The sequence below is a fragment of the Halichondria panicea genome, chromosome 1, assembly GCF_963675165.1.
Source record: "Halichondria panicea chromosome 1, odHalPani1.1, whole genome shotgun sequence".
In the NCBI taxonomy this organism is placed as follows: domain Eukaryota; kingdom Metazoa; phylum Porifera; class Demospongiae; order Suberitida; family Halichondriidae; genus Halichondria; species Halichondria panicea.
In genome coordinates this window covers 17,429,575-17,456,834 of record NC_087377.1, presented here as the reverse complement: position 1 = coordinate 17,456,834, position 27,260 = coordinate 17,429,575, and the positions used below count along the sequence as shown (strand labels likewise).

The window sequence follows — 27,260 nt, the reverse complement described above, 5'->3', positions numbered from 1 at the left end:
GCGGGATAACACTTGCACAAATTTCACTTTGCATAATTATGTAATGAACACTAGCTTAATTAATTTATTCTCAAAATTACATGTGAGTTAAGAAGCGTAAAGAATCTGACTAAAAACAACATCGAGTGAAATATAGAGGATCGGAGGAGAAAAGTGATTTAAATTAATAACTGAAAAACGACAATCAAAATTAATACTAAAATGAATTTAAATCGTTGATTACATTTAATCATGCATACTGTGACATCATAAGGTACTGTTCTTAGCTGCTGATAATTATCTACTGTAGACCTCTCCAGTCAAACCGTATATTGGGTGCGTGTGTGAGTGGAGGGATGGGCGGGTCAATAAAGTCCCACGTACTGTTCTTCCCAAACTCACTCTCTTGACACACAGTGAGGCCGCAATACGGTATCTTCTGAACAATCTTGGTCAATTCTTGGGCCGATCGTGGCTGCGAACCAATCAGCTGTCTCGAGCACGCCTCTAGCGTAGCCGCATGGCCTACAAACATGATATTCCCGGATGTGGCACCGACCGTTCGCAAAATCAGTCGTGTGATATTGAACATGCGTTTGTAAAACTCTGTGTGCGTTTCATTCGGTTTTAGATCTTGAATGGCAACTTGAGACATGTAAGTCGTATCCACGTTCAGTCCACACTTTGCCAAGTCGGCAATGGCCATGAAACTGGGGAAACCCCCTCGACACCATGACAACCACTCGAAGAGACCGTTTTCAACTTTAATCTTGAGCTGTTCCCCGAGGCCCTGCTGTATTGCGTTGGCCGTTTGCACACACCGCAGTGCAGGGGAGCAGTACAAATGAGTGATACGAATTCCCTGTTCTTTCATGGCTTCCCCCGTCAATCTCGCCTGATAAATACCCACTTCTGTGATGGGTGAGTCTTTCGTGAAATCCAAAGGACCTCCCTTTCGCTTCGGCAACTCTTTTGGCATGTTGAGATTTCGTCGATGATAGGAGCCGTCAGATTCGAACGAGTGCTGTATCCACTGTTTACCGAAAGTCACGTCTACGCGCTCGGCATGTCGAAACAAGAATAGTCGTCGGGGCCCAAATTCTTGCGGGGGTATGGGGGGTGGGCTCTCAATTTCCTCTCTAACCCCCCCGTCTACAATACTGAGTTTGTCCCCCTTGCGTGGCTTTACGACGGTGGCGTATAGTGCTTCGACATTGTCCTTCTTGGGTAGAAGTCCGGCCGCATTATCGTACGGTTGTTCGTCCTCTGAACGGTGGAGTGGGTCTTTGCGACTGAACGATCCCTTATGAGACGGAGATTTTGTTGGCGAGGGGAGAGTGTCAGTCCCAGTCACCACCCAAGATCTATAACAGGAAGGGAGGGCAAAATCAAAATTATATCTACAAGAATTAGAAGACTATAACTACTGCAATAATTAGCACATCAAAAGCCAGCATGCAGTATAGTGGGTAATCTTTGTTGGTGCAAATTTTCATACGAACTGCCAAATTAAATATTTCGTGTTCTAAATATCAGGATAGTGACGTTGAATCTATTGTGGTAGAATAATTTCGTAGTTTTAATTTTTGTATGATGCTCTACAAGATTTGTTTGTACATTGACTAATATTGACCTGTGCATAGTCCAACAGTCCGAGTCTTTGGTTTTCTCCACGTAATTTCCCGGGTATAGCCCGGACATTCCTGACTTCATGGATGTGCCGAAGAACCAACCCTCATTGTCTGTGATGTGTGTACATGTGTGTGTGTGTGTGTGTGTGTGTGTGTGTGTGTGTGTGTGTGTGTGTGTGTATGTGGACTAATGTGTGTGATGGGGGTGTGATGTGTGTGTGTGTAGTGTGTGGGCGTGTCAACAAAGGTACCATTATTTTCTTTATACACTTCTAACTCAACCAAACAAAAGATTGCTATTACACTGAAGCACATCACAGACCAGTAGGGTCATAAAGAGCACCATGTGAGGCACATTCTTGGAAACGCATTGTTAAAATCAATTTCACGGCCGCTAGTTCAGTAATTCAATTACCAATAAATAAGGTTCTGGCAATGTACCAACTCTGTGGTGGTCAGAATTGGACACCCTTTCTTGTAACACTATTCTCCGAGATGCATGTACACTTAAGCTACATGTATATACAGCTTTGATTTCAGAAAACGTACGTTGCATACCGTATTAATAGCGGGTATATTTCGACGGTATAAAATTAATGTTCGTAGTTTTTCTCTGTTAATTAAGCATGTACCGCAAACATTTATACCCACGAATTTAATATCACATGCATGCATGCTGCAGAAAGGCTGCTATTCCGCGAACATTAATTAAATTTGTGAAAACCTTTCTAACGGTCATTCTGCGAAAGTTTATACCCTCGAAATATACCCGCTATATGGTAGCTAACAATGATTGTGTATGTTCAATGTACAGTGTATCTTAATTTGCATGAGCTTATTTAGACTGCTATATTGTATAATTAAATGCTTGACATAGCACTAATTAAACGAACACGGCATTATCTCATTAAATCTTATTAATACTCTAAAAACAATTTGCCTCAATTAGCTAAATGGTGGGTGGGTGATTAAAATAAACGATGTAAGCTGTAATCACAGGTTAGAGTGCTCTGACCCCCCACAGAGTATTGTTGCTCATTGTAGGTTAGAGTGCTCTGAATGAATTGACCCCCCACAGAGCTGAAGCAAAGATATCACTTGCCATTTCAATAGCATGGTTACTAAACAACAGGTGTTATATATACAAGGTCTAATAGTCGATCTATTAACATAGTGTGTGTGTAATATCAATAACAAGAATATGATCTAATCAGTACGATATCCGTTTGTGGTTTGTAATCTGACCACATCAAAAGGCTATCACTCCTCACACTCTCCACATCTCACACTACCACACATCACTCCTCACACACCCTCACCTGTCTGCCCCTGGTCGGACGTGGACACACACACGTAGTCCCCATCACTCAGCTCTAACTCGTCCTCCTTTTGTGGAGCATAGCCAAACAAAACCTTGTACACCTGAGCAAGAAGAGGGGATGATGATGATGTCACTACAATCATAGCTTAGCAAGCTATAGCATTAATACACGATGTACCTTGAAGACCCATAAACTAGATTATGTAGATCAAACATCACCGCTACTGTTTATTTAACTTTCTAAGTAAACAGAATTCAAACGCAATTAATGGAACTCTATAAACTTAATCTCACCTCTGATGATGCGAGGCGGTGATCTCGCGAGTAAAGCCTCAGCTCCCACCGGGCGGGGGCCTGCGGGTCGACCTTTGACCTCGCAAGTTCCTCCAGAGGGGAGTGGTGTTCTGGCAGGTACTGATGGGCCAGTGTCAAGTGTAACTGTCTCTTGTGAGGCTCCACGGTCACTCCTAAACACAGGGGAGAAAATATTTCAACAATTTTGCAAGTACAGATTCTTTCATTGGCCATAATTATAACTTTTGTTTGAATACTCCAATTGCACTGATTTTATGATTTTCTGAAAGCTTACAGAGAGCTCTATAAGATGGTGTGATAAAATCAAAGGTCATTTTTCGACCCAATTTTGACAAAAAGCGTGAGCCCATACCACGGTGGAAATTGGTTAAAATGATAAAATGTGTGATCTAAACACATACAGTACCTGAAAAGTCTCATTGTAAGCTTTCAGAAAATCATATAAGATCATTGAAATCGGACAATCTAAACCAAAATTATGGCCAAACAAAAGTGGATGTGTATACACAAGTATGCACAGCTAGCACAATTGTAGTGAACTGCTACAGCAAGGACTGCACTATTATGTTGCTTTGAATGACCACAGCCATTGTCATATGCTGGGAACTGTATACTGAACTTTAGAGACACAAGGTGAGCCTTACAGTGTCAGGATGTAGCAGCATGAACGCATGCCCAAACTGGTACTCTATTTGTGTGACAGATGCTTATATAAGTGACCTAAACCTGTGAACTACTCGCGCACATGACTGAGTAAGCCTGAGCATATGGAATTGTTCTAATTATCCCATACACACACATACACATACACATACATGTACGTGTACGTGTGGAAGTGGTCTCCCGTACACATGACATTGTATATCTACTCCCACACAGTAAGCCTGGAAGTGTTTTAATTACCCCCCCCCAAACACACACACACACCCACACACCCACACACCCACACACACACACACACCTAATCTCCTGGCATCAGTAGCAAAACACTTCATAGCCTCCCTCAGCCCCCCTCACACACCCACACACCCACACACACCCACACACACACACACCTACCTAATCTTCTGGCGTCAGTAGCAAAACACTTCATAGCCTCCCTCAACCAGGCGGGACCATCATCCTCAAGGAATAGTCCGATGTAGCTCTGGGCCACAAAACGCTTGAGTTGCACAGTCTTGGGTACCGTCGGCAACAGACGCTCGATACAACAGCGCAGTGAGTGTATGAGTTCAGGGACCACCCGGTCATCAGCCTGAGGATAGGGGGCGTGGAATAAGGGGGAGGGGCATGAGTTCGTTTATATTGTAAGGTCAGGTATTTACAAGTAAAATGCTACATAATTATTAATATATTTAATTATTAATATATTTAATGCAGGAATTCGTAAAAAACACGAGTTGCAGCTAATAATACTACGTGCATTTAGATGGTGCTCTAAGCACACCATATTGTAGCACTACCAAACAGCTACTAAATGCATTTTTTAGTTTTGAAATCGGACGTTTCCAACACAAGTTATGGATCATCGAAGTTAGCTAAAGTTTACACACCCACTCCACCCACACACTCCACACACACACCCACTCCACTCACCTTGAAGAACTGACACAGTGTGACATGTGGAGACGACTTGTGTGCTCCGTTTCGTCCCGTGCTATAGAGGGCACCCTCCATAAAGTCTCCAATCTGACGACCCAGCGCTCCCCCGGGTACTGCATACACTACAAAATCTCGTGGATTTGATTGGTCTAATTCGGGATCAAACACATGAGCCAGTAACCTGTTGCAAGGAGTAAATATATAATTATATAGTATAATGGTTAAGGGTGCAATATGGGATTTATAGCACGAGTAACAAGCAATGGCAAGGCTTCTAATTGTGCGAGGCAAAGCCTTTACGGAGCCTATAGTGTGGTCCCACTGTGTGCACTGTAGCTAGTGTACAGAGCCTATAGTGTGGTCCCACCACTGTGTGCACTGTAGCTAGTGTACAGAGCCTATAGTGTGGTCCCACTGTGCACTGTAGCTAGTGGTTGATATACAATAAGGTTTACATTTCAAGTGAAGGGGAAGAGTTGCATAATAACAGTAGATATGAAGCATGACGACACCTTTACTACCTGTGTACACTGAACCAAAGGAATACTGACACAAGACCTGTGATTAAGTTTCGATAAAAAAATCTATTTTGTTGGTGAAAAACCTTTGCTGCGAATGAGCCAAATCAGCAGAAAAATTTCCCGTTTGCTATCTAACTATTGCGTTCTGGTCAAGGATCGTGTGTCATTACCAGTACTAGTTTAGGTTTTGCGATTTTCTTGTTGCGAACAACGCTCGCAAAGTTTGATGATGCTCGCAAAACATTCTGTACATCATTGGACATGATTATAAGTTTCTATGTATATAGTGAAAGAACAGGAGAATGGGGGGAAAGTTGGGGATATGCTGGGGAAAGATGATCTTAGGGTCCACTGTGTACCAAGGGGCAATACATCAATGTAACACTGGATACAATGGCAGGAGAATGGGGAAAGTTGGGGATATGCTGGGGAAAGATGATCTTAGGGTCTACTGTGTACCAAGGGGCAATACATCAATGTAACACTGGATACAATGGCAGGAGAATGGGGGGAAAGTTGGGGATAGGGAAAGATGATCTTAGGGTCCACTTGTACCAAGGGCACCGGACATGATGGACACAATGGCAGGAGAATGGGGGAGGGAGGGGAGAGTTTAATTATATGCTGGCTATTCTTATAAGGAAAGATGATCTTAGGGTCCACTAAGTACCAATGTAAAGAACAGACACACGGAAGTAGAAATGAGACAGGGACAGTGTGTAATGAGGTGTCTGTTATAAGAGTTGGTTATAATGAGATAGCTCAGATGCATGTCATGCTAGAGCTCACATTACCCGAGGTATTGTTCAAATGTTTAGACCAAATATATACAGTGTCAGTCTGTCCAACAGACAAACATATCACATGACAGCACTGCACTACTAGATATAGAAACAGGCCTCTAGTTCAGAGGAGGTCCGACATGCGTGCACGAATTAATACAAGTTCAGTGCATTGATGTCATTGCGGTCACATGATAACGTCCAGCCCAAATGAACTGAATTTGTAGTGATTCGTACGCGCATGTCGGACCTCCTCTGGGCCGGCCTAGTTATTCTCATAAGCACAGAAGAATACCGTACTACTACTGAACAATGTTATACAAGCATCAAACACATGCGAACTTTGCAAATGTTATAATGGCTTAATAATTAAAAATAAAATCACAAATACCTATCCTATACAGGTACTTGTATGACATTACAACTGATTGCAAAAGTTAGATAACAAAATATCACATTTTTGGGGTTGAGTAGCAATTAATATGTTATTTACAAGAGGCTTACCAATCGGCCGCAACTTGCACTCCAGTGTCTCCAGTAGCAGCTAACGCCTTCTCCCTGTGTGTGTGTGCGTGTGTGTGTGTGTGTGTGTGTGTGTGTGTGTGAGTGTGTGTGGGCGTGTGTGTGTGAGTGTGTGTGCGTGTGGGCGTGTGTGTGTGTGTGTGTGCGTACACGTAATTAGGTATTGCATTGGCACAACATTACATACAAGGGGGTTTCCCCTGCCATTAGGTGTGGTGGGATGGGCAGTGTTGGACAGTGGCAACCACACATCCTTATTAGCATGGTCCTTATTAGCATGGCAATACACACACCTACATGTACTGTATGCTAGCAATACACTCGATGGAAAACCAGCCAATCTTTGACCACCTCTCTATTGAGACCACTCAGTACTGTCCCTACAATGCTATCACTATTGACCTCCCTAAAGAGACCACCTCTCTATTGAGACCACTCAGTACTGTCCCCTACAATGCTATCACTATTGACTTTAACTTCCATATTGAGACCACCTCTCTATTGAGACCATCACCTCTTTATTGAGACCATCACCATAGACACAAGACTTTACTCTAAGCATACACACACACACCCACACACCCACATACCCACACCCACACACACAGCCGCACACACACACACACACACACACACACACAGAGGCAGGTTGGGATTCACAGAAGACCACTAGGTAGCACTATATTTACTTAGACCCTAATGCAGTACCTAACAACCACACAGTTGGGTTTCATCCCTTACACAGGCACACAACATGGCTACAACCACACAGTTGGGTTTCATCCCATACTCAGGGTTGGAGCACACAACATGGCTGGCTGTATAAGGACTAACAATGTATTGAGTGTGCACACACACACACACATATGCCTTTAGGGTTGTTTTAGAACTATTGTGACAATCCTTAAACTAGATAACTCACAAACCCGTAATAATAACCAAAAAACAATACTTTAATTCTTACATTAACTTCACTTAAAAGACAAAACTAAAGATGCATTCAGTAGCTCTAGACAAGGCCTATCACATGATACACGTGGACTAGCTACAGGGGTGTATATAACTACTTCATTTTATTTATGGAACAAGACTCCGGAGAAATTTGAGATAGAATCTTGTTTATAGAAATGCAGACGTGTTGTTTTAATGAAACCTTGTTAGGTCTTGCACTAGCACACACCCTCAGGCTCATGGTTACAGCATATATACGGAGCTATATATAATTACAGTGCTCAGACAAAGCAGAACAGTTTAGTCTGACTTCAACATATCATCTGAAAGGCCTTTCTCTAAGCTTTCAGAAAATCAGAAAATTAACTTTATTGGACCAACGGAATTAAAGTTATGGCCGTTCAATTTTATTAAAAAAGACTGTCACATACATGTACATGTATCATAATTATACTAGTTAGCTAATTTAAAACAGTGCTTTTAAAGAGGGGGGTTAAATAAACTGACTATTATAACTATCTGTTTATATATCTTAGATTGCTCTTTCAGAACAATAATAAATGCAAAGTGATGGTATAGCGGGTATAGTTATTTCGAGGGTACAAACTTTCGCAGAAGACAGACCGTTAGAAAGTTTTTCGCGGAATAGCAGCCTTTTTGCAGCATGCATGTGATATTAAATATAAATGTTCTGCTTAACCAGCGAAAACCACAAACATTTATACCCTCGAAATATACCCGCTATACGGTATTCAACATAATTATTATAGAATAACTAATTAGCTTTAAATATAAACACATTATCAAACAGCCATAACAACATGGTGGTTGGAAGACACCACAGTCGTTACAGTGGAAGCTGGCTCTCTCTATGATAGTCAGGCACTGTTTGGAGGTGTCTATGGGATTTAGAAGCCCAAAGGCACTGATTCAGTATCCCGAGAGTACTACAAGTGGCTGAGGGCTTCTAAATCACATAGACACCGACAAAACAGTGTCTAACTCATTTAGATACTCGCAAACCTTGCCCTCGAGGCTTGACTACAATACAACAATGCTTGACAACGGAATACTAAGTAAATTTGCAGGTATACTAAGCCCCATAGTGTACCTCCTCTGAGGCACTCACATGTAGATTTCATCAACTAGTGTCTAAATAAAAAAATTGGGATCCAACTGATGAATGATGTGTTCAATGAACTGTACCCTTGTCGTGGGTAGCTTAAGAATTCTAATTTTATACTCCACTTTTATAAATTATCCAGAATTTTAGAATGAGCACTTCATTATATTCAGTTACACAATTGAAGCCACTATAAACAATCAACACTGAAATGCCAGCATTACCCAAACACTGAAATCTCACAATATGTGTTACTAATAACACCACATGTCCACCATTGTGCAGTGTACAACAACAGCAGCAACGTACGCTCTGTTCCTGGGAAAGCCCATATTTATGAGTAACTGCCTCGAGTCGAGGTTTCTTGCGATCGTTTGTGACCTCCCTCTGGTGCTTCCGTTTGTCATTGGTGATCGTGGGGGTACAGCCAACGGTAGTTTGGGAGCTGGGGGGTGGGGGGGGGGGGGGGCAATATAAATTATAACATTGATTGCTTGTGCGTGACAAATCTTTGCGAATGAGCCAAACCAGCAGACTTTGTGATCGTGATGTCACACAAGTACTGGCAGTAGAGATCTTTGCGATTCTATTTTCGCGAAGAGAGAGATCAAAAAATCGCACGAAATTGCATAATTATGTTTGATGCTCTGTTTCTAGTAATACGATTGTATATACGTGAACTATCCCAATTATGAGGTGTTAAAAATATATCTAGAATTTTTTACTGGTATGCAAATGTGTGTACATGGAGTAACCACGCGGCTAGATCTATAGTTGTGATATGCAAAACAGGGTCACTTGGAGATTGTGTGTACTTGTATACAATGCACTCGTGAAAACAATCCATCGATGATAAGTACACACTTCTTAAAATGGTCGCAGTACACACAGAATGGATGATATATATACAACACCTGTGAGGCTGTTATACAATGGCAGTTGATGCAACCAGCTACATCACTAACAAATACATAGACTGTATAGTGCTATCCTTACCGTCACTCTCTCCATTCCTCTCAGCCATATTTGCATGAAGACTCTAAGATTAAGACTAGCTAGCTAGCTATGGTTCAGTAGCTTTTGTTGAAATAGAACTCTTATAGTTCAACCAACAACTGTCAGTTTGTTCGAAGATGTTTTAACTGCTAGTAAGCACAGCTCTGTGGACGGCCTGCCGTCTTGTCTTGTGTTCCAGAGGCAGCTTCTTGACCTTCTTCTAAGCTCTAGTTGTCAGAGATGCTAGCTAACACTATAAGTACATAATGACATTCATTGCATTCTAATTTGCCCATACGAGCCCCGCCTCCTAATTATGGTTCAACCCCAATCAGCCTAGCCTCGAATCCAGGCTGATTAATATTGGCCTGGTCTCGAGGCTACAATCATATGCCTCAATCACAGGCCGCAATAAAAACCTGTTTCGAAGGAAGTGGGCGTGACCGATCATATGTTTCTATCTAGAGCGCACCTTTATTTGGGCTGAGTAAAAGTTAAGTTGTGCTGCTGCTACTATATTAGAGCCATGGCTATGAGAGTGTTGGTGGGATGTAAGAGAGTGATTGACTATGCCGTGAAGGTATGTGTCCAGTGTAAATCCATTATAATTATCACAAACACCTAAATGACAGATAAAACTATCGTAGTACTCTGGTACTTATTCTATGTAAAACAACACACAAACTATGTACACAAAGGCCAAATTTCCTTAAATATGGAATATTGTTAGTACTGATTACTAGGAATTGTGTTTTGCAGATTCGAATCAACCCCACTAAATCTGGAGTTGTGCGGAAAGGTGTGAAACACTCAATGAATCCATTTGATGAAATAGCTTTAGAGGAGGTAAGGACTGTGTGTGTGGGTGTGGGTGTGTGTGGGTGGGTGGGTGTGTGTGGGTGTGTTTATATTATTACGTGTTGATGTGTGCAGGCTGTTAGGCTGAAGGAGAAGAAAGTGGCCAGTGAGATTATTGCAGTCAGCTGTGGAACTCAACAGAGTCAGGTACACAGTGCGTGTGTGTGTGTGTGTGTGGGTGTGTGTGTGTGTGTGTGTGTGTGTGTGGGTGGGTGGGTGTAGATATTAGTTTGGTCTCAGTAAAGGATCTGTTCTGTATTACACAACAACTTGTAAAAAAGCTCTGGTAAAGGGTCACCACAGCTCTATAAGACTTTTACATAAAAAACTAAGTAGTTAATGGTAGTTCTGCTTCTAATTTCGGTGATATTGTGATTTTTTGAAAGCTTGCAAAATTTCTTTTCAGATGGCATATTTAACGCAAAAAATTTGATTTTGCACTTTTCCCCCACCTATATATATATAGCCCACGGTTTTTTGTCAAAATCAGCTCTGAAATTGACCTTTGATTTTAACGTATCATTTGAAAGAGCTCATTTTAAGCTTTCAGAAAATCGTGAAATTGTATGAATTGGACAATCTAAACTAAAATTATGGCCAATTTTCTGATAAAGTATGATGAGCTGTGTGTGTTTGGGGGGGAGGGTTGGCCACTGTGAGATTGTACGTGATAATCAGACTGTATGCTCTCCCCCCGTTATTAGGAGACGCTGCGGACAGCTCTGGCCATGGGTGCTGATCGTGCAGTATTGGTAAAATACGGGACTGAGGATGAACCGGATATGGGCCCTCTGGCTGTGGCCAATGTCCTCGCTAAACTGGCAGTGCAGGAAAACGTGGATCTCATTATACTCGGAAAACAGGTGTCGTGTACTAATCAGTGGAGGAGCTGTTTTAGTACCTAGAATTCAGCCTGGAGTGAAGCATTACAATGTACTATGATTATATGTAGCTCTGTTCCTTGTACAAAGCACAGAGCCTTATTGAACAGAGCTATATCGCGTATCTACCATCGTGTAATCGAAGGCTCTGTGCTTTGTACGTTACAAAGCACAGAGCCTTCGATTACACGATGGTAGATACACAGTGTAGTAAAGGGTCTGTTTTTTGAAACTAATACGGTATACAAATGTACGTGTAGCTGGTTATTTTCGAGGCACTAAATTATTTTTGTGGATTGCTCAAGCTAAACGTTTCGCGAATTTTATTTTCGAGGATAGTGGTTCAAATGACCACGCCCCTACAGTAGAGAGGTCTTTTTCAATACCGGAAGTAAACCAATTTTCATAAGTTTGAGATTAATTCTTGAAAACTTCGAAAATGTTGTGCCTCGACAGCTATACGATAGTAGAATTACAATCTAAGCTCCATCATTTGTATACTCTACATACTATCAGGAGTGCTGATACTATGCATTATCCAGTACTCTAGTACTATCTCCCCCCCCCCTAGGCTATTGACGATGATTGCAATCAGACTGGCCAGATGGTGGCCTCTCTACTTGGCTGGCCTCAGGCTACCTTTGCATCAGAGCTAACAGTGGACGGACCCAAACTAGCCATCACCAGAGAGGTTGATGGGGGCTTAGAGTCCATCAAGGTCACGCTACCAGCTGTAGTGACTGCTGATCTGAGACTAAACGAACCTAGATATGCCACATTGCCTAATATTATGGTAAGGTACATGTGCTTGCGTATACAAACGATTATATTAGCCTCGTCCCCAGGCCAATTTTTCTAAAACAGCACTCCATTAGAAAAAGTCGGCCTGGTGACGAGGCTATACTGATGTATTGGTGTTAAATTAAGCTCACGTATATTTGAGAATAATACTTGGCAAATTAATGACTGTACAATTTTTATTAATACGGCATGGCCTGATATAATAATTTTTTTATTACCCCATAATTTAGTTCCGTTGGTCCAATAACGTTAATTTTATGATTTTCTGAAAGCTTAGAAAGAGGCCTTTCAGATGAAAATAATCAAAGTCCTTTCTTTCCCCTTGCAGAAAGCCAAGAAGAAGCCTCTAACCACACTGGACCCTGGTAGCCTTGGAGTGGACATTGCTGACCTCACATCTCGACAGGAGGTGCTCTCTGTAGAGGATCCGCCAGTACGAGAGGCAGGGTCAAAAGTCGCCAATGTTGATGAACTTATTAGCAAACTGAAAGAAGCTGGAGTTGTATAAAAACAGTTATAGTAGCTATAAGTATAATGCTGAATTTTATTAATATTTATCTGGCAATGATCGTCAAATTTAACCTAACCATATTTAGTTTGTTTGGAAATGGTCATCATGTATAAAAGTTTTATTAGTAACCTGGCAACCCAGGAAGTTAGTGGTAGAATTATTGGCTCGTCATGATGACACTGTCTTTGTTGTGTGCAAAAGAAGGCGGTGCTGCACAAAGAAAAGGTTAGCTAAAGCTATATAAAATAAGTTAGGCAATTAATTTTGTTCACAAGGTATATATATTAACTACAGAGACAGTATCTTATAGTGTTAGTCTGTTATTGTGCAAGGAAGCTAGCTAGCCTATTTCTTAGCTACAAGATTCACTATACTACGTACGTACGTGGCAACATGAGTTCGAGTCGAGCTATTGAAGGTGGACATGTGCTGGAGCAGCTAAGGCTCTTCAGACAAGTTTGTCAAAAGATACGCAGCTCGCTAGTAGCCGGGAGAGAAGAGGTCGTCTCCCCTACGGTGGTTTGCAGAACATTCATGGATGCTTATGAAACTGAGAAAGCTGGTGAATCTGGGTCCACTGACTCGGGTATATTTCCTGGGGAGGCTCCTTCGGCCGAGAGCCCTGGCGGTGCTGTTAGGTCTAGCAGCAGAAGTGGGCAAGAGTGCCCCTTTGTAGAGTCTACAGATGGCTGGAGTATCGAGTATTATGAGAAAGATTGTGAGGTAGGTTAGAAAATATTATATTGAATATGGAGTTGTTCCTTTGTTACTTGAATAGACTCTAGTTGTTAGTGTATAAAAGCTTCTACCAATTCATGTAATACACGAATGTAACTTTTAATACTTTATACATTGGGTATCAGGTTTCGAATGCGACGTTCTTTCGATTGCGAATTGCATAGTTTCGCATACTAGTATTAAATCGCAATCGAAAGACATGCAAAGGGTGTGCAAAGGGTGAGCATGTGTCTGGAATTTCCCATGCTTTGCAATCAATGCTTGTACCGTGTCGTTCACAATAATTTTTATTGATCAACCTGCTATGCGGTATATAGGTTTCTTTTCTATATCGTGTGTGTTTTGACCATGAGTCAATAGCTTGTATTTATCGTTGTATCCTGTGCTTTGGGTACTTCTCGTACATTTTCTGATTGCTTTAGAGAGAGCTCATAAACAGGGACAGACGTATTAGCTTGTTTTTATAGTTTGTGCGGAAGTTTTACTAGAAATAAACGTCGTATTTAATAAATGTAGTATTTTATAGATGGCGCTGGGCCTATGGCCGGAGGGGGTGTAATGGGACTAGTTGTTGACAGCCGTAGTGTGAATGTGTTAATGTATGCTCTTACTCTATTGTCAAGGCCTTATGAATATAGGTCCCCTTGTCCTCACCTTGTCCTGCCCAGTGCTGGCTGTATAGTGTCTAGAGGTGTTGCCAATGTCTAGTGTATTGTGTTTTGTACGTTGGGAAATTACACTTAAAAAAAGCTTTCATGAAACATGTAGCTTCAACAAAGTGGAGTGTCCTATTAAATGATTAAGTGTGTGAAGCTGTGTGTGCAATCTTTAAAGTTCTGTAAACATGCTCAAAACAATTCTAGAGGCGTATGTAATTTGGAATTTTTATGCCTTTCATGTAGTGCTACCTGTATGACTTTTAAGCTACATGTACAGTCAGTGTGTGAGCTGACATCTTTGCAAACTATTTCACAGGCTGTATATATCATTTGCAAATTACACAGAGCTTTAAAATATATATATTTTCATACACAGAGGTGTGGCCGTGACTCGCTGTGTGTGTGTACGCGTCCTCCCCCCAACCAAGGACTGAGACCACTGGCAGAGGCAGCTTTTAGGGAGCACTTCTATCAGAAGGAGCATAGGAACTACGTTGCTGAAGAGCCGGATATTGGACCACTGGTGTTGTCTATAAAGGAGGAAGGAGAAAACGTCAGGTTAGTAGTGTGTGTGTGTGTGTGGTGTGTGTGTGGAGGGGGAGGTGGTGTGTGTGTGTGTGTGGAGGGGGAGGTGTGGGTGTGTGTGTGTGTGCTGGTGCTAAGATACTCTAGACTAGTCTGAGGTTACTGCTGTGTATGTGTGTGGGCCACCTCAACAGTTTATCTTAAGATGCACCTCAGATCTAATTTGCAATGTGATTGTGCAAGAGCTCAGATATAGGTACATGTAGGGCTTGCATTACAATAACCTGCTATTTCCCTATTACCTAACCTCACACTAAGACATGACTCTTCCAAACACCTGCTAAAAACAGCTGACTTTCAAGGGGTAATTTATAGCCAAAGTTATTCCAAGCAGGCCGCCCACTACAGTAAGCTGGTCTGTTTCTAGTGGCCTGACAGCTAAGATCAAAGCCTTATCTCTTTACTATAGCAATCAGAATTTACTTTGCCTAGGCTTCCTCTGCATCTGGCTTCTGTTCCTAAGATATGGCTGGAGACTATTTGGTTATTTTTAGGCCACCAACAGCTATCTTTACATGTAGGTCGACCTTGTGGGATGATCTACTGCTTATAAATATACTTTCAGTTTTAACATAAATAATAATCAAACGATGGCATATCTTAACCGTTGCGTCACAGGCTCTCATTGGCTCTTACTGCTAAATTAGGTCTATTTTTGTACAGTGTCTGTGTGCCAGATTTGAGTTTCGTGCTATTCAACTTGCTTCTATTATAATGAATAGTGTGTGGGAATTGCCAAGGCAATAGCATAGTTTGTATTCTAGTATTACCTTATTCAAGGCTGAGATAATGGTTTAGTTGAGTCAATTAGTCTGTGTCTGTCTAGGGCTTAGGCACGTATATCACTAGAATATTTTGCGGATGAGCCAAATCAGCAGGAAATTTGAACCTTTGCCGATCTAACCACTGCATTACTAGGAATGTGTTGCGAGCATCAAACATGATTATGCGAACTTTACGAGCGTTGATCACTTTGCAAATTCAAATCGCAAAACTAAACTAGTACTAGCAATAGTTAGATCGCAAATGGTCAATTTTTCTGCTGATTTGGCTCATTTGCAAAGGTTTTTCACCAGCAAAATATCCGGTATTACGTTCTGGAAAGAAGTACCAGTTTAATTATATTTGCGAAGTGTGATCAACACTCGCAAAGTTAGTTCTAGTAATACGGTATTGTTCATGGTATTATGCATCGTAAGCACTGTCATGTGTTGAGTGATTTACACCTGCAGTGTTAGATCATTGAAACTGCATGTATACATGTACATATGTACAGTTCCAGAGCACAATAAAAAGTGCTTGTAATAGCTTCCAAATTTGTGTTCCCTTTGTGTGAAATGGCAAATTCCCAAGACGCTGATTTGTGCTCCAACTGTTTACTCTATATAACCTGCTAGTCCCATACAATATAGCTCTCCTGAGAATATACTGTTGACAGTGCACAATATGCAGTGCAGTGCTGGCATGTTTCTTATTTATAACTTGTGCCCTTATTTATTTATAGCTGTATAATATTGTAAGTCTTTCCTTCGCAACAGTAGTGTTTCTTAGGCTGTATTAGCTTGTTTTATAAGGCTACACTTCCAGCAAGGGACTTAATGATGATGTCTAAGTGCTGCTCTTTGTAGCTCACTTGGAAGTTTGGGGCAAATGGTAAATTGCTAAGAAGTGGTTGACTGTTACACTATCTCATTTTCCCTAAAATTCCAAATGAGCATCCCAACTGCCAAATCAACAATATGTAATGATATTCATGATCTTATTCATTCTATATCCTAGCAACACTAGTGGTCTCCATGGTAATGGCTTAATGATGTGTGACTGATCTGTTTGCTCTGTTATTCGAGTAATAGAAGGCACTGTCATAAGTCATATAAACTGCTATAGGAATAGTCCTGGTGTTTTGTACAGCACACACACACACACACACACAGGTGTTCATGTTTTGACTAGGCTACACTCCACAACTTTACGCAATATGTTTCAAAACGTTTATAACTGAAATGTTTGCTCAAGCTCCAAAAACATTTGCTATAGTGTACGCAACTCGTTCTGTTGTGTTGATGTTCAATCCTGTGACAGTTGATTTTCTATTTATAACTTCAGCCCTTATTTATTTATAGCTGTATATAACTAATTGACCTTCCTTCAACAGTAGTGTTTCTTGGCTGTATTAGGCTGTATGACCTTGTTTTATAAGGCTACACTTCCAGCAGGGGGACTTGTGGTGGTATTATTTTGTCTAATGGAGTTAAACCATTTCATATCCCAAAATCACTCTTTGTTGCGACTTAACATTAGCTCAACGCTCTGTCAAAGTTGTATGTTGTACTCAATGTACAATGTAGGTCTCTTTTTGCTCTACCCCCCCCCCCCCCCCCCCCAATAGTACCTTGTTAGAGACAGTGAAACTCTGGGTGGCCTTTGCTCCACAGAACCCCCCCACCCACCCCTCCCTTGTACTCTTCACTCTCTAGCATAACCTAGGTTATGTACATGTAGTTGTCCTTGTATACTGCGTGTTTTTAATGTCTAGCAAAGGACTCTATTTATACATACGTAGTTATATTTGTGCTGTACTCCCCCCTGTATTGTATAAGGTATCTTGTCTTGTACTACAAGCGCATATTTTAATGTGCTTAGCCTAGCAAAGATTGTGACATCACGCAGCTTTCTAGTGTGTCAACTGCCAACGTTTGTAAAGGGTTTTTTTACTCTCGCCTTCTAGTAGAGTTAGTGTGTGTGTGTGTGTGGACTTGTGCTGTGTTGGTGCTTGGGGTTAGATTCTGTTTACAGTTTGTTACACCTTTAGTCAGGATGTGTGATTGTTACTAGCCTGTGTGTGTGTGTGTGTGTTGGATCACCTGTTGACTTGTTAGAGTTAGTACAGTATTGAGGTCAAAGTGTGCATGTGTCTTATACTGTTTATGTTGGTGCAACACACTCTTTACTTCCTTTGTGAGCTGGAAGCTGCCATCTCTTAGAAGTAAGAAAGGTCACTTCTTATAATAATTATCTTAGTGGGGGGGGGGGGCTACTTCTGAAGCCTTTCTGTTTTATTTGACAGCTAGTCCTATATCCTGTATGCTCAATAGAGCTATGCTATAGACTTGACTGCCCTAGAGCATCCCCAGGTGTTCATTATGCATTCAGCTTGGATACTTTGGAAGATGCTACCTGTATAAAAAGAGGCTGGAGAATTTTCAAGACAATACACTCTCTACCCCCTTTCAATTGTATACATATATAATTATATATACTATACTCCAAATAACATAATTATATATCTCCCCCCCCCCCCACACACACACGCAGAATTCTCCTTCGTTCATCGGACCACTACCTCCACGGTCTGCTCTCCATCACAGCCGACTGTAAGACGGTGACCGTAGAGGACACAGTGCGTGCTCTGGCCAAGGAGGTGGGCCTCATGACAGCATTTAAACTGGCAACGTATCCAGACATAGAGAAAGAGCTCCTACGAATTGACGAGGTACGTTTTGTACTTGAATAGTTCAATTTGAAAGCTCTCGACACGATTATTTCAGAAGGTAGTCTCTTTTAAATATGTACATGTGAACAGTGTAGGCTGGGTTTTATTACATGCAGGGATGTGCCCACACAGGTCGGTGGTGGTGGTTGGTACTAATCATCTCTAGACAAAAACAACCATCTCTTTAGGCCTGACTATAAAAGAGGCAAATTTGTGTACTGAATTGAGATTGAGGATTGAAAATAGCCACCACTACTAACCTTCTAGGCACTTCACTGATTACTGAAAATAGTTATTCGGGGACAGTACAGAGCAGTTTAAATGGGATAATAATTATTGCTATTTTTTGTATTTCTCAGACTTTTGTCAAGAACCATCACAAAGTGGGTGTGATTCGTGTGAGGGAGGGACAGAGAACAGAGGAGGAGATATTCTCAAATATTCATCAGCCCGGACCCTACGATGAATTCCTGAACCTATTGGGTACGTGTGGGCGTGTGTGTGTGTGTGTGGGGGGGTGGGTTGTGTGAGTGTAGATATCGTACATCAGGTTTGAGTGTGAGGTTCTTAATTTCGATTGCAAATTTCGAGCTTTTGCTATCGAAAGACACACAAAAAGTGAGCATGCAATTTCCATACAATTCACAATAAATTATTTAGAAACGCAGTCAATGCTTGTAACAGTGTCGATTAACCTTGCATTCGAAACCTGATATACAGTATAAACATTTGTACCGTCAGTAGTATAATTTATGACACTCTCCTTAAGAAGCCAACTCTTATATAATATTTACATGTTATGTGCTGATGAAGTCCAGACTAATGTTTTTACAGAATAATATTTGCGCTCAAGCATTAAACAGTGTTTATACAAATAATGGAGTTTGCTCAACGAGGCGATGTGTTTATTTTAAAGTGTGGGTGGACTGTTTTTGGATAATAGCCTGTCAGAAGTATAACAGTTTTGGCAGTAAGCATCTGGAACATCAACTGTCTGTGTGTGTCCTGTGCCAAGTCTGACCATGAACACTGTGTGTGGTCTGTTGACATGTGTACATGAGTTTGTCATAATTATTGTTGACAATGTGCTTATATCATCTGTTGTGGGTTTTTAAGTGGCCCTTGATATCGGCACTGTTATGTTGGCACTTGTTTCCAATAATATGTAGACCCACGTTAATTGACTTACAATAATTATGCATAAATATTATGTTCTAACAATAGTTTGGGAATTATGACTATATACATGTACACGCTGACACACACACACACACACACACACACACTCACACACTCACTCACACACACTCACACACGTATAGGTGCACGTACCAAACTGAAGGGTTTCAAGCGTTTCCTGGGTGGATTAGACTCTGACAGAGACTTGACTGGAGAGAACACTGTCTTCACTGAGCACCTTGACCTGGAGATGATGTTCCATGTGGCCACACTACTCCCCTTCACTCCTAATGACAATCAACAGGTAGTGGTCCACTGGCTGTAGTACACTGAGGTCACTTTTGTGGGGAGTATAGTGGTCCAAATTGGTCTAGTCATTTTCCTGGGGAGTAGAGTGGTCCAAATTGGTCTAAATTGTTCACCACTGTAGTGACTAGATTGGATATGTTATAGTACAGCCAGTAGTTACAGGAAATTAAAAGGAAGTACACAAAATTCCATAATAGAAAGAAAAGCAGCATGCCTGTGACTTTTTGTTTGAAGACATGATCAATGGCTAGCTATACTATTAGATGAAGCGTTAATTAATTATGACTTAAGGTCGGTTGAAAATAATTTTAAAATAGCCTGCCAACTTTACTTTACGATGATCTTTTTTGTGTATAATTATCGTCAGAGGAAATTGGTTTTACTAACTATGTCAAAGGATACACACACACAAAGATAGTGTTTTGTTGGCTAACTAACTTCTAACAAATACAGAGCGTTAATCACTGACTTCAGTACAGTTCAAGTAACACCCAAGTAACTTAGCTTTGAAGTTGAAAGCCTTTTAGAATAACACAACTTTAAGCCACTATAATTATTACTGTTTACGTATGTTTTACAGATCAACAAAAAACGACATATTGGGAACGATATTGTGTGTCTTGTCTTCCTCGACTCTGGTCGCACGGTCTTCAATCCATCCTGGGTCCGTTCCAACTTCATCCATTGCTTTATTGTGGTTCAACTGGTGAAGGGAGCCCATGGTCAGCCATTGTACAAGGTGGCTGTGACAAAGAGAAGTACAGTGCCCAGTTTTTACCCAGAGTTGAAGCATATGGGAGTGTTTGCTCACAGCACTATGCTGCAGCAGTTCTTGCTCACCAAGATGGTGAATGGAGAAAGAGCCAGTTACCATGCACCAAAGTTTCTCAAGCTGACAGTAAGTGTGTGTGTGTGTGTGTGTGGGGGGGGGGGGGTTCAAAAACTTTGTGTGGCCATAACTTGATGTCCGTTGGTCCAATCTCAGTGGTTTAAATATTTTCTGAATGCTTAGAAATAGATCTTTCAGTTGGCTCAAATTTATAATTTCACCCAATGCTTTTTTGTCATAAAAAAATCGGCCTCAAAACGACCAACCTTTAAGGATCATTGGTACAAAATACAAACTAGCTGTGAGTATGTTGCATTCACTGGTTTGCCAAGAGAAAATCTCAGTAGTGGTATGATTTATAGAAGTAGTGGTTTTTTCCTTAGCAACCTTTCCCTAGTACCACACAGGCCAGGCTGCTACTGCAGGTCTTCCTTGAGATACTACATACACATCTTGAGTCTGAGAAATGGCTAGTGGTTTTCCTTAGTAACCTTTCCCTAGTGGCACACACGCTGGCTGCCCTAGATCCACACATCCTGGGGTCTGAGGGTCTGAGAAATGGCTAGCGTGGATTGAATTGTGGAATGAATTACGGTTGTGTACTGCTAGCCAGCTGGGAAACTGAAATGTGTAAACAGTGTGTATAGCGGTGGATACATGTACAGTGATGTGCCCACACTGGTCGATAGAGGTGGTTGGTACTAACCATCTCTAGACAAAGAAATTAACCACCTCTTAGGCCTAGTATCGTATTACTAGAATGTTTTGCGAGCGGCAAGCATATATGCAAACTTGATCAATTCACAAAATAAAATCGCAAACCTAAACTAGTACAGATAATGATACTTGCCAGAATGCAATAGTTAGATCTTCATTTTCCACCCGTAAAGTATTCTAGTAATACAATATAAAAGAGATAATTTAATTGAGATTGAGATTTTAAAATAGCTACCACTAAGAAATTGTTGGGCATATAACTGAGAAATACTCTATTTATATTTGTGTCTCCCTTCCTTCAGAATCGATCCAGAGGTCAGCTCTTGCAAGAGTTTTCAGATAACCTGACAGAGTATGCCATGGCGGGCAAGCAAAGAAGAGCCACTCAGAAGATCAACAAACGTTCCAACTGGCTACCTATTGGAGCTAGCAGGTGAGATACAGGCTTTATTAAATATTCATAATTTCAGTAAGTGAGGCGAATTTTGATAGCTGTATAGAGGGGGATTAATTGCACAACATGTCCTACACAAGTATCTAAGTCCTGAGTAATTTTAATAGGACATTAGATTGTCTACTTTACTTTAAATGGGTGCCAATTGCATGTACTTAATGTCTCAAGTAATGTAATATATACATGTACACGTATCTTCATATTTGGACAAGTTTCGAGAGATTGGATTTCATAATCCTAGCATGACATAATTATAGGCTGTTTTATAAATGGATAAGTGCATGTGCTCTTAATTGTTTGCAATAATACCATTTTTGGCCTGTATTCGCCTATGGCTGCTGTTGTGTGTGTGTGTGCTATTAGCTCAACATGTGTTGACTGTAAACCTAGTCACACACAGACACTGTTCTCTGCAGTTAAACTGGACCCAATGATATCAGAAATGTTGTAAATGTATACTGTAGATGTTCTGGTCCAGCTCTGTATAAAAGTGAATTTTACCTGTGACATCATCAAGTGATCCTTAATCTCAATTCATTTGCCTTTTCTTTTAATAGCCTAACACACATGTAGGCCTTAAGAGTGGGGTTATATTTTGAGTCTAGAGGTGATACCACCGACCAGTGTCGGCACATCTCTGTGTACAAGGAGACTGTTACCGTATAGCGGGTATATTTAGAGAATATAAACTCTCACGAAATGACTGTTAAAAAGGTTTTCGCGGAATAGGCAGCATGATGCATGCTTGCAATATTAAAATTCATGGGTATATAAACATTTCGCGGTACATGCTGAATCAGCGAAAACCGCAAACATTTATACCCTCGAAATATACCTGCTATACGGTATTTCAAACATCATACATGTAACTGCTATAGACATTAATAGTTATTAATATTCCCCTTGCAGACCACCCAGTCCGATACTAGACTCTGTACGGGAGAAGTACGTGAATAATGACAAACTGGCAGAGGACTTCTCAGTCTCCCTGCGTGGTGCAGATCTGGCTGACGTGATGTTTATGGTGGGTGAGAGGAAGGTGCCACTGTATGGAGTCAAGGCTGTACTGGCATGCCGGTCCAGGTGAGTCAGCGGGACTGTTCCTATAATTATTGTAGCTACATGTTTACTAACACTGTGTGTACATGATTAGAAACCTTGTATATTGTGACTCAAACTATGTAGTCTTCTTAATTTGAAGCAAATTTACCGAGGAATTTAACTAATTAACTATAAGTACAACAAACTGAGTCCAAGTCAAGTGCATACATGTACAACTGTATTCTGAGTAGCACTTTAGACAGGGGTTAGTACACTAGCTATAGTGTCTGTGTTCAACTACAGTAATTGAGCTGGAAACTGAAATAAATGACTGATTTAAGCTAAGCACACCATATTGTAGCACTATCAAAGAGCTACTAAATGCAATCATTTTGGGGGAAATCGGACCTTCGCAGCACAAGTTATGGCCTCTCAACTTAGCTACAAATACTTTTAAATTAACCGTTTTGCTGGTTGTAGTACTACAGTGTGGTTCACAGCTTGTATAGCATTGCCATTAGTGGAAGCACTGCCAATTGAATCACAAATCACTACTAAATGCTTAATTAATGCCAGGCTCTATAGAGAAGCTACTCTTTATGTCAATTAATTCTATTTCCTTAAAAGATCCCGTCTCAATAGAGGCTGTATTTTGGGGGCCAATAATTATTATACATTGTAGCTGTAGACAAGTTTCAGTGTACGTGCGTCATCCTAAGAAACCCCAACAAGACCTGTAGACAGTTACAATATTACTTGTTCATTTAGACTTTCAGAATCTAGCTCAAGGTTACCTGTAGAGGAAGTGTTCTCACACAGACTGCACCTGGGTACAATCCCCCTACCAGTGTGTTTAACTTCTTATACCCTACTAGTGCATGCTGGGGGGGGGGCCTTGGTTCTCATAAAAACATGCACCTAGCTGGGTACAATCACCTTGCCACATTTGTTTAGGTAGTGGCAACTTCTTGTACCTTACTAGTGCATAGAGGGGCTGGTTCTGGCCAAAACAAGCACTTGGGGTACAATCCCCTTGCCACATTTGTTCAGATAGTGGTAACCTCCTAATTAAATACTGCATGCATAGGGGCCCTGCTTTTGGCAAAAACATGCACTGTTTTAGGTTGTGGTAACATGGTTGGGCCTGTTTTCACAAGTCAATTACTGGGTACAATCCCTCCACCACTTGTTTAGGTTGTGGTGACCTCTTCCCCCACACTTGTCCATGGTTTTCAACCATATCTGTGGGAATTGTTTGAGGGAACACCAAATATTGGTTTTCAGTTTTGGTCTTTTGAAAAATCCCAATTTTCAACCACAACCATTGTCTGCCTACTTATAAAATGTGTTCCCAGTTAATAAAAATCAATGATTTTGCTGTCAGTAATTAATTATTGTTATTTCTCTGCAGGGTGTTTCGTACAATGTTTAAAGAGGGCAAACCAACTGCCTCCTCTGGTGGAGGGCGTCTAACCAGTCCTCTAGTGCGACGAAGGGTACCACACTCTGCATCTGCTGCCTATATGAGTAGCCCTCAGACGGTGAGGAAGAACAGTGGCAGAGGATTCGGTCGAATGAAGAAGAAATCGTCGGTACCTGATAATCTTGGAGCACCACCAGCTGGAGTGAACTGTAGCCTGCCTTTCAATGCTTTCTGTGAAGACCCAAAGAATGTGCAGATCACTGAGCATGTAAGGAGCTAGTTACACCATTTTAAAAGTTAAATATTTAAGTATTCAAGTTTAACTGGGTAGTGAGTGACCTGTGAATTTTAAATTTAATCTCAGTGATGTGCCCAGAAAATTCTCAAGTGATGGTTCAATTCAACCAACAATTTTGCCTCTTTACTGTACATATTAAACTAGGCCTAAGAGGTGTCTAGAGGTGGTTAGTACCAACCACCACCACCGACCAGTGTATACTCTTGTGAAAGTTGGTGCACTGTACATGTATAATAATTATACATTTATGATTCTGTATGAAAACTCACCAAATGTTCCCTATTCTCTTTACAGTATGTGATACTTGGCTTCACTGAGCAAGTCTTCAGTGAGGTTCTCTCTTACTGCATGACCGGGTCATGCTCCATCAAACCGAGCAACGTCATCGGCCTCGCCTGTGCTGCAGAACGCTACGAACTAGAGGAACTGAAACAGGCCTGCCTTCGTCAACTACCTCAGTGTTTAGTCGCGTCCACAGTCTGCTCGATACTCATACAACTAGAGAAGTACTTGTCTTACAGTTCGGCAAAAACTATGATTATAACTTGTTTGGAATATGTCGATGGGCACGCCGAGGAACTGCTGAGTTCGCCCGAATTTGAGAATTTGTCTGAGAATATGGTCCACCTGGTTTTGCGTAGAGACACAGATGTCCCAGAGCTGCTCAAAGTGAAGGCTGCCTTCGCCTGGGGACAAGCCAACTCCAAAAATGGGGGTAAGTAGATTAGTTTGACGTGTTTATTGCTTGTACTGTATAACTGAAAAATGTGGCATTTTGGTAAATTTTTGAGAGGTGGTCTCTTTAGGGAGGTCAATAGTGATAGCATTGTAGGGACAGTACTGAGTGGTCTACCTCCCTAAAGAAACCACTTTTCACATGCCTCAGTAATACCCCCCAAGGGTAGGTGGTTCAAACGTGGTCACTGTGTGTGCGTGTGTGTGTGGGCACATCTTAGTAGTGTTGTGTGGATAAAAGAGTTGCTGGGTTTTCGTTAGCTTTGATTGATAGTTTCAGTATGACATGAGTGTGTGTGTGTTGGGCTGTGACAGAGATACATGTAGCTGTACATGCACTGTACGTACAAGTATTGTTTGTGTATAAACAAACAACTATAGGATAGTGTTCCCAAGAACTACAACAGCTTACGCAAACCTACCTAGTGTGTGTATATATAGCTAGAACTTAAGTAAGCCACTGTAGATATATAGAATATGTTGCAAGCATCGAACTTTCCAAGCATTTTATCACTTTGCAAAAAATATAAGCGCAAAACTAGTACTAGTAATGACACACGATCCTTGCCAGAACGCAATAGTTAGATCGCAATTTTTCTGCTTATTTGGCTCATTTGCAAAGTTTTTAAACCACACATCTAGTAGTACATGTACATACAGTACTGGACAACTGGTGGCTTGTAGCTGCTATTGAATGCTTGTGAAGCCTTGTCTAAATACAAGGACCACCTGTTTCTAATAATATCACATCAGTAATACCAGCTCATGCCATTGATCTTGGCCTCCCTAAAGAAACCATTTCTCTGTTCCTACATTTTTGTGGCCCAAAGACTGGCTTCACTGCATGTACAGTACGTGCATCTGTGTTGTTATTGATATAATTATGTAGCGTGAGACCGAGTGTTTTATTCAAATATACAAGCACGAGGACGAGTTGCCTGTATATTGTATAAAACACGAGGATTCTCATGCTGCTGTAAATATGTATTTTATATCACGACAACCCCTTACCAAATCATGCCTCGAGGCTACGCGACCGTGTACATAATAAAGATCATAAGTATAACACAGAAGGGACTGTATGACTTTTATTACAACCTCGTTACCTTAATTGAATTATTATAATATTTCTCTCTTGACTCTGCAGGACCTGATTTCAAGGCTTTAGTGACTCCTCTTGTGAAGCATATCAGAATACATCTGATCGACCCTCAAGATATCATGAAGGTACATTTATTAGAATTTTCACAGTTACAGCAAATAAACTTTTGCCTTGCACCATAAGTCTAACCTTGTACTTTCTCTGTTTTCGTACAGTATGTGTATTGCCACAAACACGATAAATTTTATACTTCCCACCACACACACACACACACACACACACACTTCACACCCCCCTCACACACACACACACTTTACACCCCCCTCCCCCACACACACACACACGTGTAGACTCTAGTGCCCTCCGGTATATTCGACATGGACAAAGTTATGACCGCTCTGGCCTATCAAGTCGACCCGGAGTCCATTGAAGAGGGAAGCTACACTATGTTCAGACCGAGGAAGAAGACCGGCGTTCTTAGTTCTCGGTAAGAACAAAAATAAAAAAAAGAGAACGATTATTTTGTTAAAATCATTCCCACCAGTTTACGTATTTTCTCGATTCTGTTGTGTATGTATATCTCTGTTAGCACGTTGCATAATGTTTGTTGATCATCACTTATATGCTCTGATCTGAGGCAAGTATATTATTATTATGTTTTTCTTTGATTACTTTTTATTCTTTGGCATTATACTCATTCATTTTGTATTTATGAAAATGCAGGTCTCATAATTATATAATTATTGTGATTATTGTGGTAAATTAATGCATGTTAATTCATGATTGACAATTAACTCATATGGAAGTATAATAATTATAATTTTATAGTTAATTTCACAAAGGGGCTGCAGCTATAGCTAGCTATATATAGGGGCTGGGGCAGTACTGTACAAATTATAATTAA

General features: G+C 40.9%; 3 protein-coding genes across 3 annotated transcripts; 2 read left to right on the top strand and 1 right to left on the bottom strand.

The window, feature by feature from the left end:
• Positions 1 to 36: 36 nt before the first annotated feature.
• On the bottom strand, positions 37 to 10,008 carry LOC135352378 (ecdysteroid-phosphate phosphatase-like). The gene is made up of 9 exons (XM_064551565.1): positions 9,744 to 10,008; positions 9,057 to 9,192; positions 6,656 to 6,709; positions 4,843 to 5,029; positions 4,306 to 4,501; positions 3,226 to 3,398; positions 2,930 to 3,032; positions 1,613 to 1,721; positions 37 to 1,343 (listed from the first exon to the last, which is right to left on the bottom strand). The coding sequence occupies exons 1-9, from the start codon at positions 9,769 to 9,771 to the stop codon at positions 281 to 283; spliced, it is 2,049 nt and encodes a 682-aa protein (XP_064407635.1). The 5' UTR covers positions 9,772 to 10,008; the 3' UTR covers positions 37 to 280.
• A 185-nt stretch (positions 10,009 to 10,193) lies between these two features.
• On the top strand, positions 10,194 to 12,848 carry LOC135352384 (electron transfer flavoprotein subunit beta-like). Its single transcript, XM_064551573.1, has 6 exons — positions 10,194 to 10,323; positions 10,503 to 10,589; positions 10,677 to 10,748; positions 11,306 to 11,464; positions 12,054 to 12,275; positions 12,612 to 12,848. Exons 1-6 carry the CDS (start codon positions 10,270 to 10,272, stop codon positions 12,789 to 12,791), a joined length of 774 nt encoding a protein of 257 aa, XP_064407643.1. The 5' UTR covers positions 10,194 to 10,269; the 3' UTR covers positions 12,792 to 12,848.
• Positions 12,849 to 12,999: 151 nt separating this feature from the next.
• On the top strand, positions 13,000 to 27,105 carry LOC135352377 (uncharacterized). Its single transcript, XM_064551564.1, has 12 exons — positions 13,000 to 13,517; positions 14,568 to 14,749; positions 18,092 to 18,269; positions 18,629 to 18,752; positions 19,592 to 19,752; positions 20,338 to 20,655; positions 21,606 to 21,736; positions 22,667 to 22,840; positions 24,210 to 24,489; positions 24,814 to 25,234; positions 26,402 to 26,481; positions 26,707 to 27,105. Exons 1-12 carry the CDS (start codon positions 13,188 to 13,190, stop codon positions 26,845 to 26,847), a joined length of 2,520 nt encoding a protein of 839 aa, XP_064407634.1. The 5' UTR covers positions 13,000 to 13,187; the 3' UTR covers positions 26,848 to 27,105.
• The last annotated feature ends 155 nt before the right edge of the window (positions 27,106 to 27,260 follow it).

Coding starts and splice junctions, on each gene's coding strand:
- LOC135352378 (XM_064551565.1), bottom strand. CDS start 9,771: ATGGCTGAGAGGAATGGAGAGAGTGACG. Junction 5,030..6,655: donor GTGCAAGTTGCGGCCGATTG/GTAAGCCTCTTG, acceptor TCCTTGCAACAG/GTTACTGGCTCATGTGTTTG. Junction 3,033..3,225: donor ACCGCCTCGCATCATCAGAG/GTGAGATTAAGT, acceptor CTTCTTGCTCAG/GTGTACAAGGTTTTGTTTGG.
- LOC135352384 (XM_064551573.1), top strand. CDS start 10,270: ATGGCTATGAGAGTGTTGGTGGGATGTAAGAGAGTGATTGACTATGCC. Junction 11,465..12,053: donor TCATTATACTCGGAAAACAG/GTGTCGTGTACT, acceptor CCCCCCCCCTAG/GCTATTGACGATGATTGCAA. Junction 12,276..12,611: donor CCACATTGCCTAATATTATG/GTAAGGTACATG, acceptor TTCCCCTTGCAG/AAAGCCAAGAAGAAGCCTCT.
- LOC135352377 (XM_064551564.1), top strand. CDS start 13,188: ATGAGTTCGAGTCGAGCTATTGAAGGTGGACATGTGCTGGAGCAGCTA. Junction 14,750..18,091: donor GAGGAAGGAGAAAACGTCAG/GTTAGTAGTGTG, acceptor ACACACACGCAG/AATTCTCCTTCGTTCATCGG. Junction 19,753..20,337: donor CTCCTAATGACAATCAACAG/GTAGTGGTCCAC, acceptor TATGTTTTACAG/ATCAACAAAAAACGACATAT.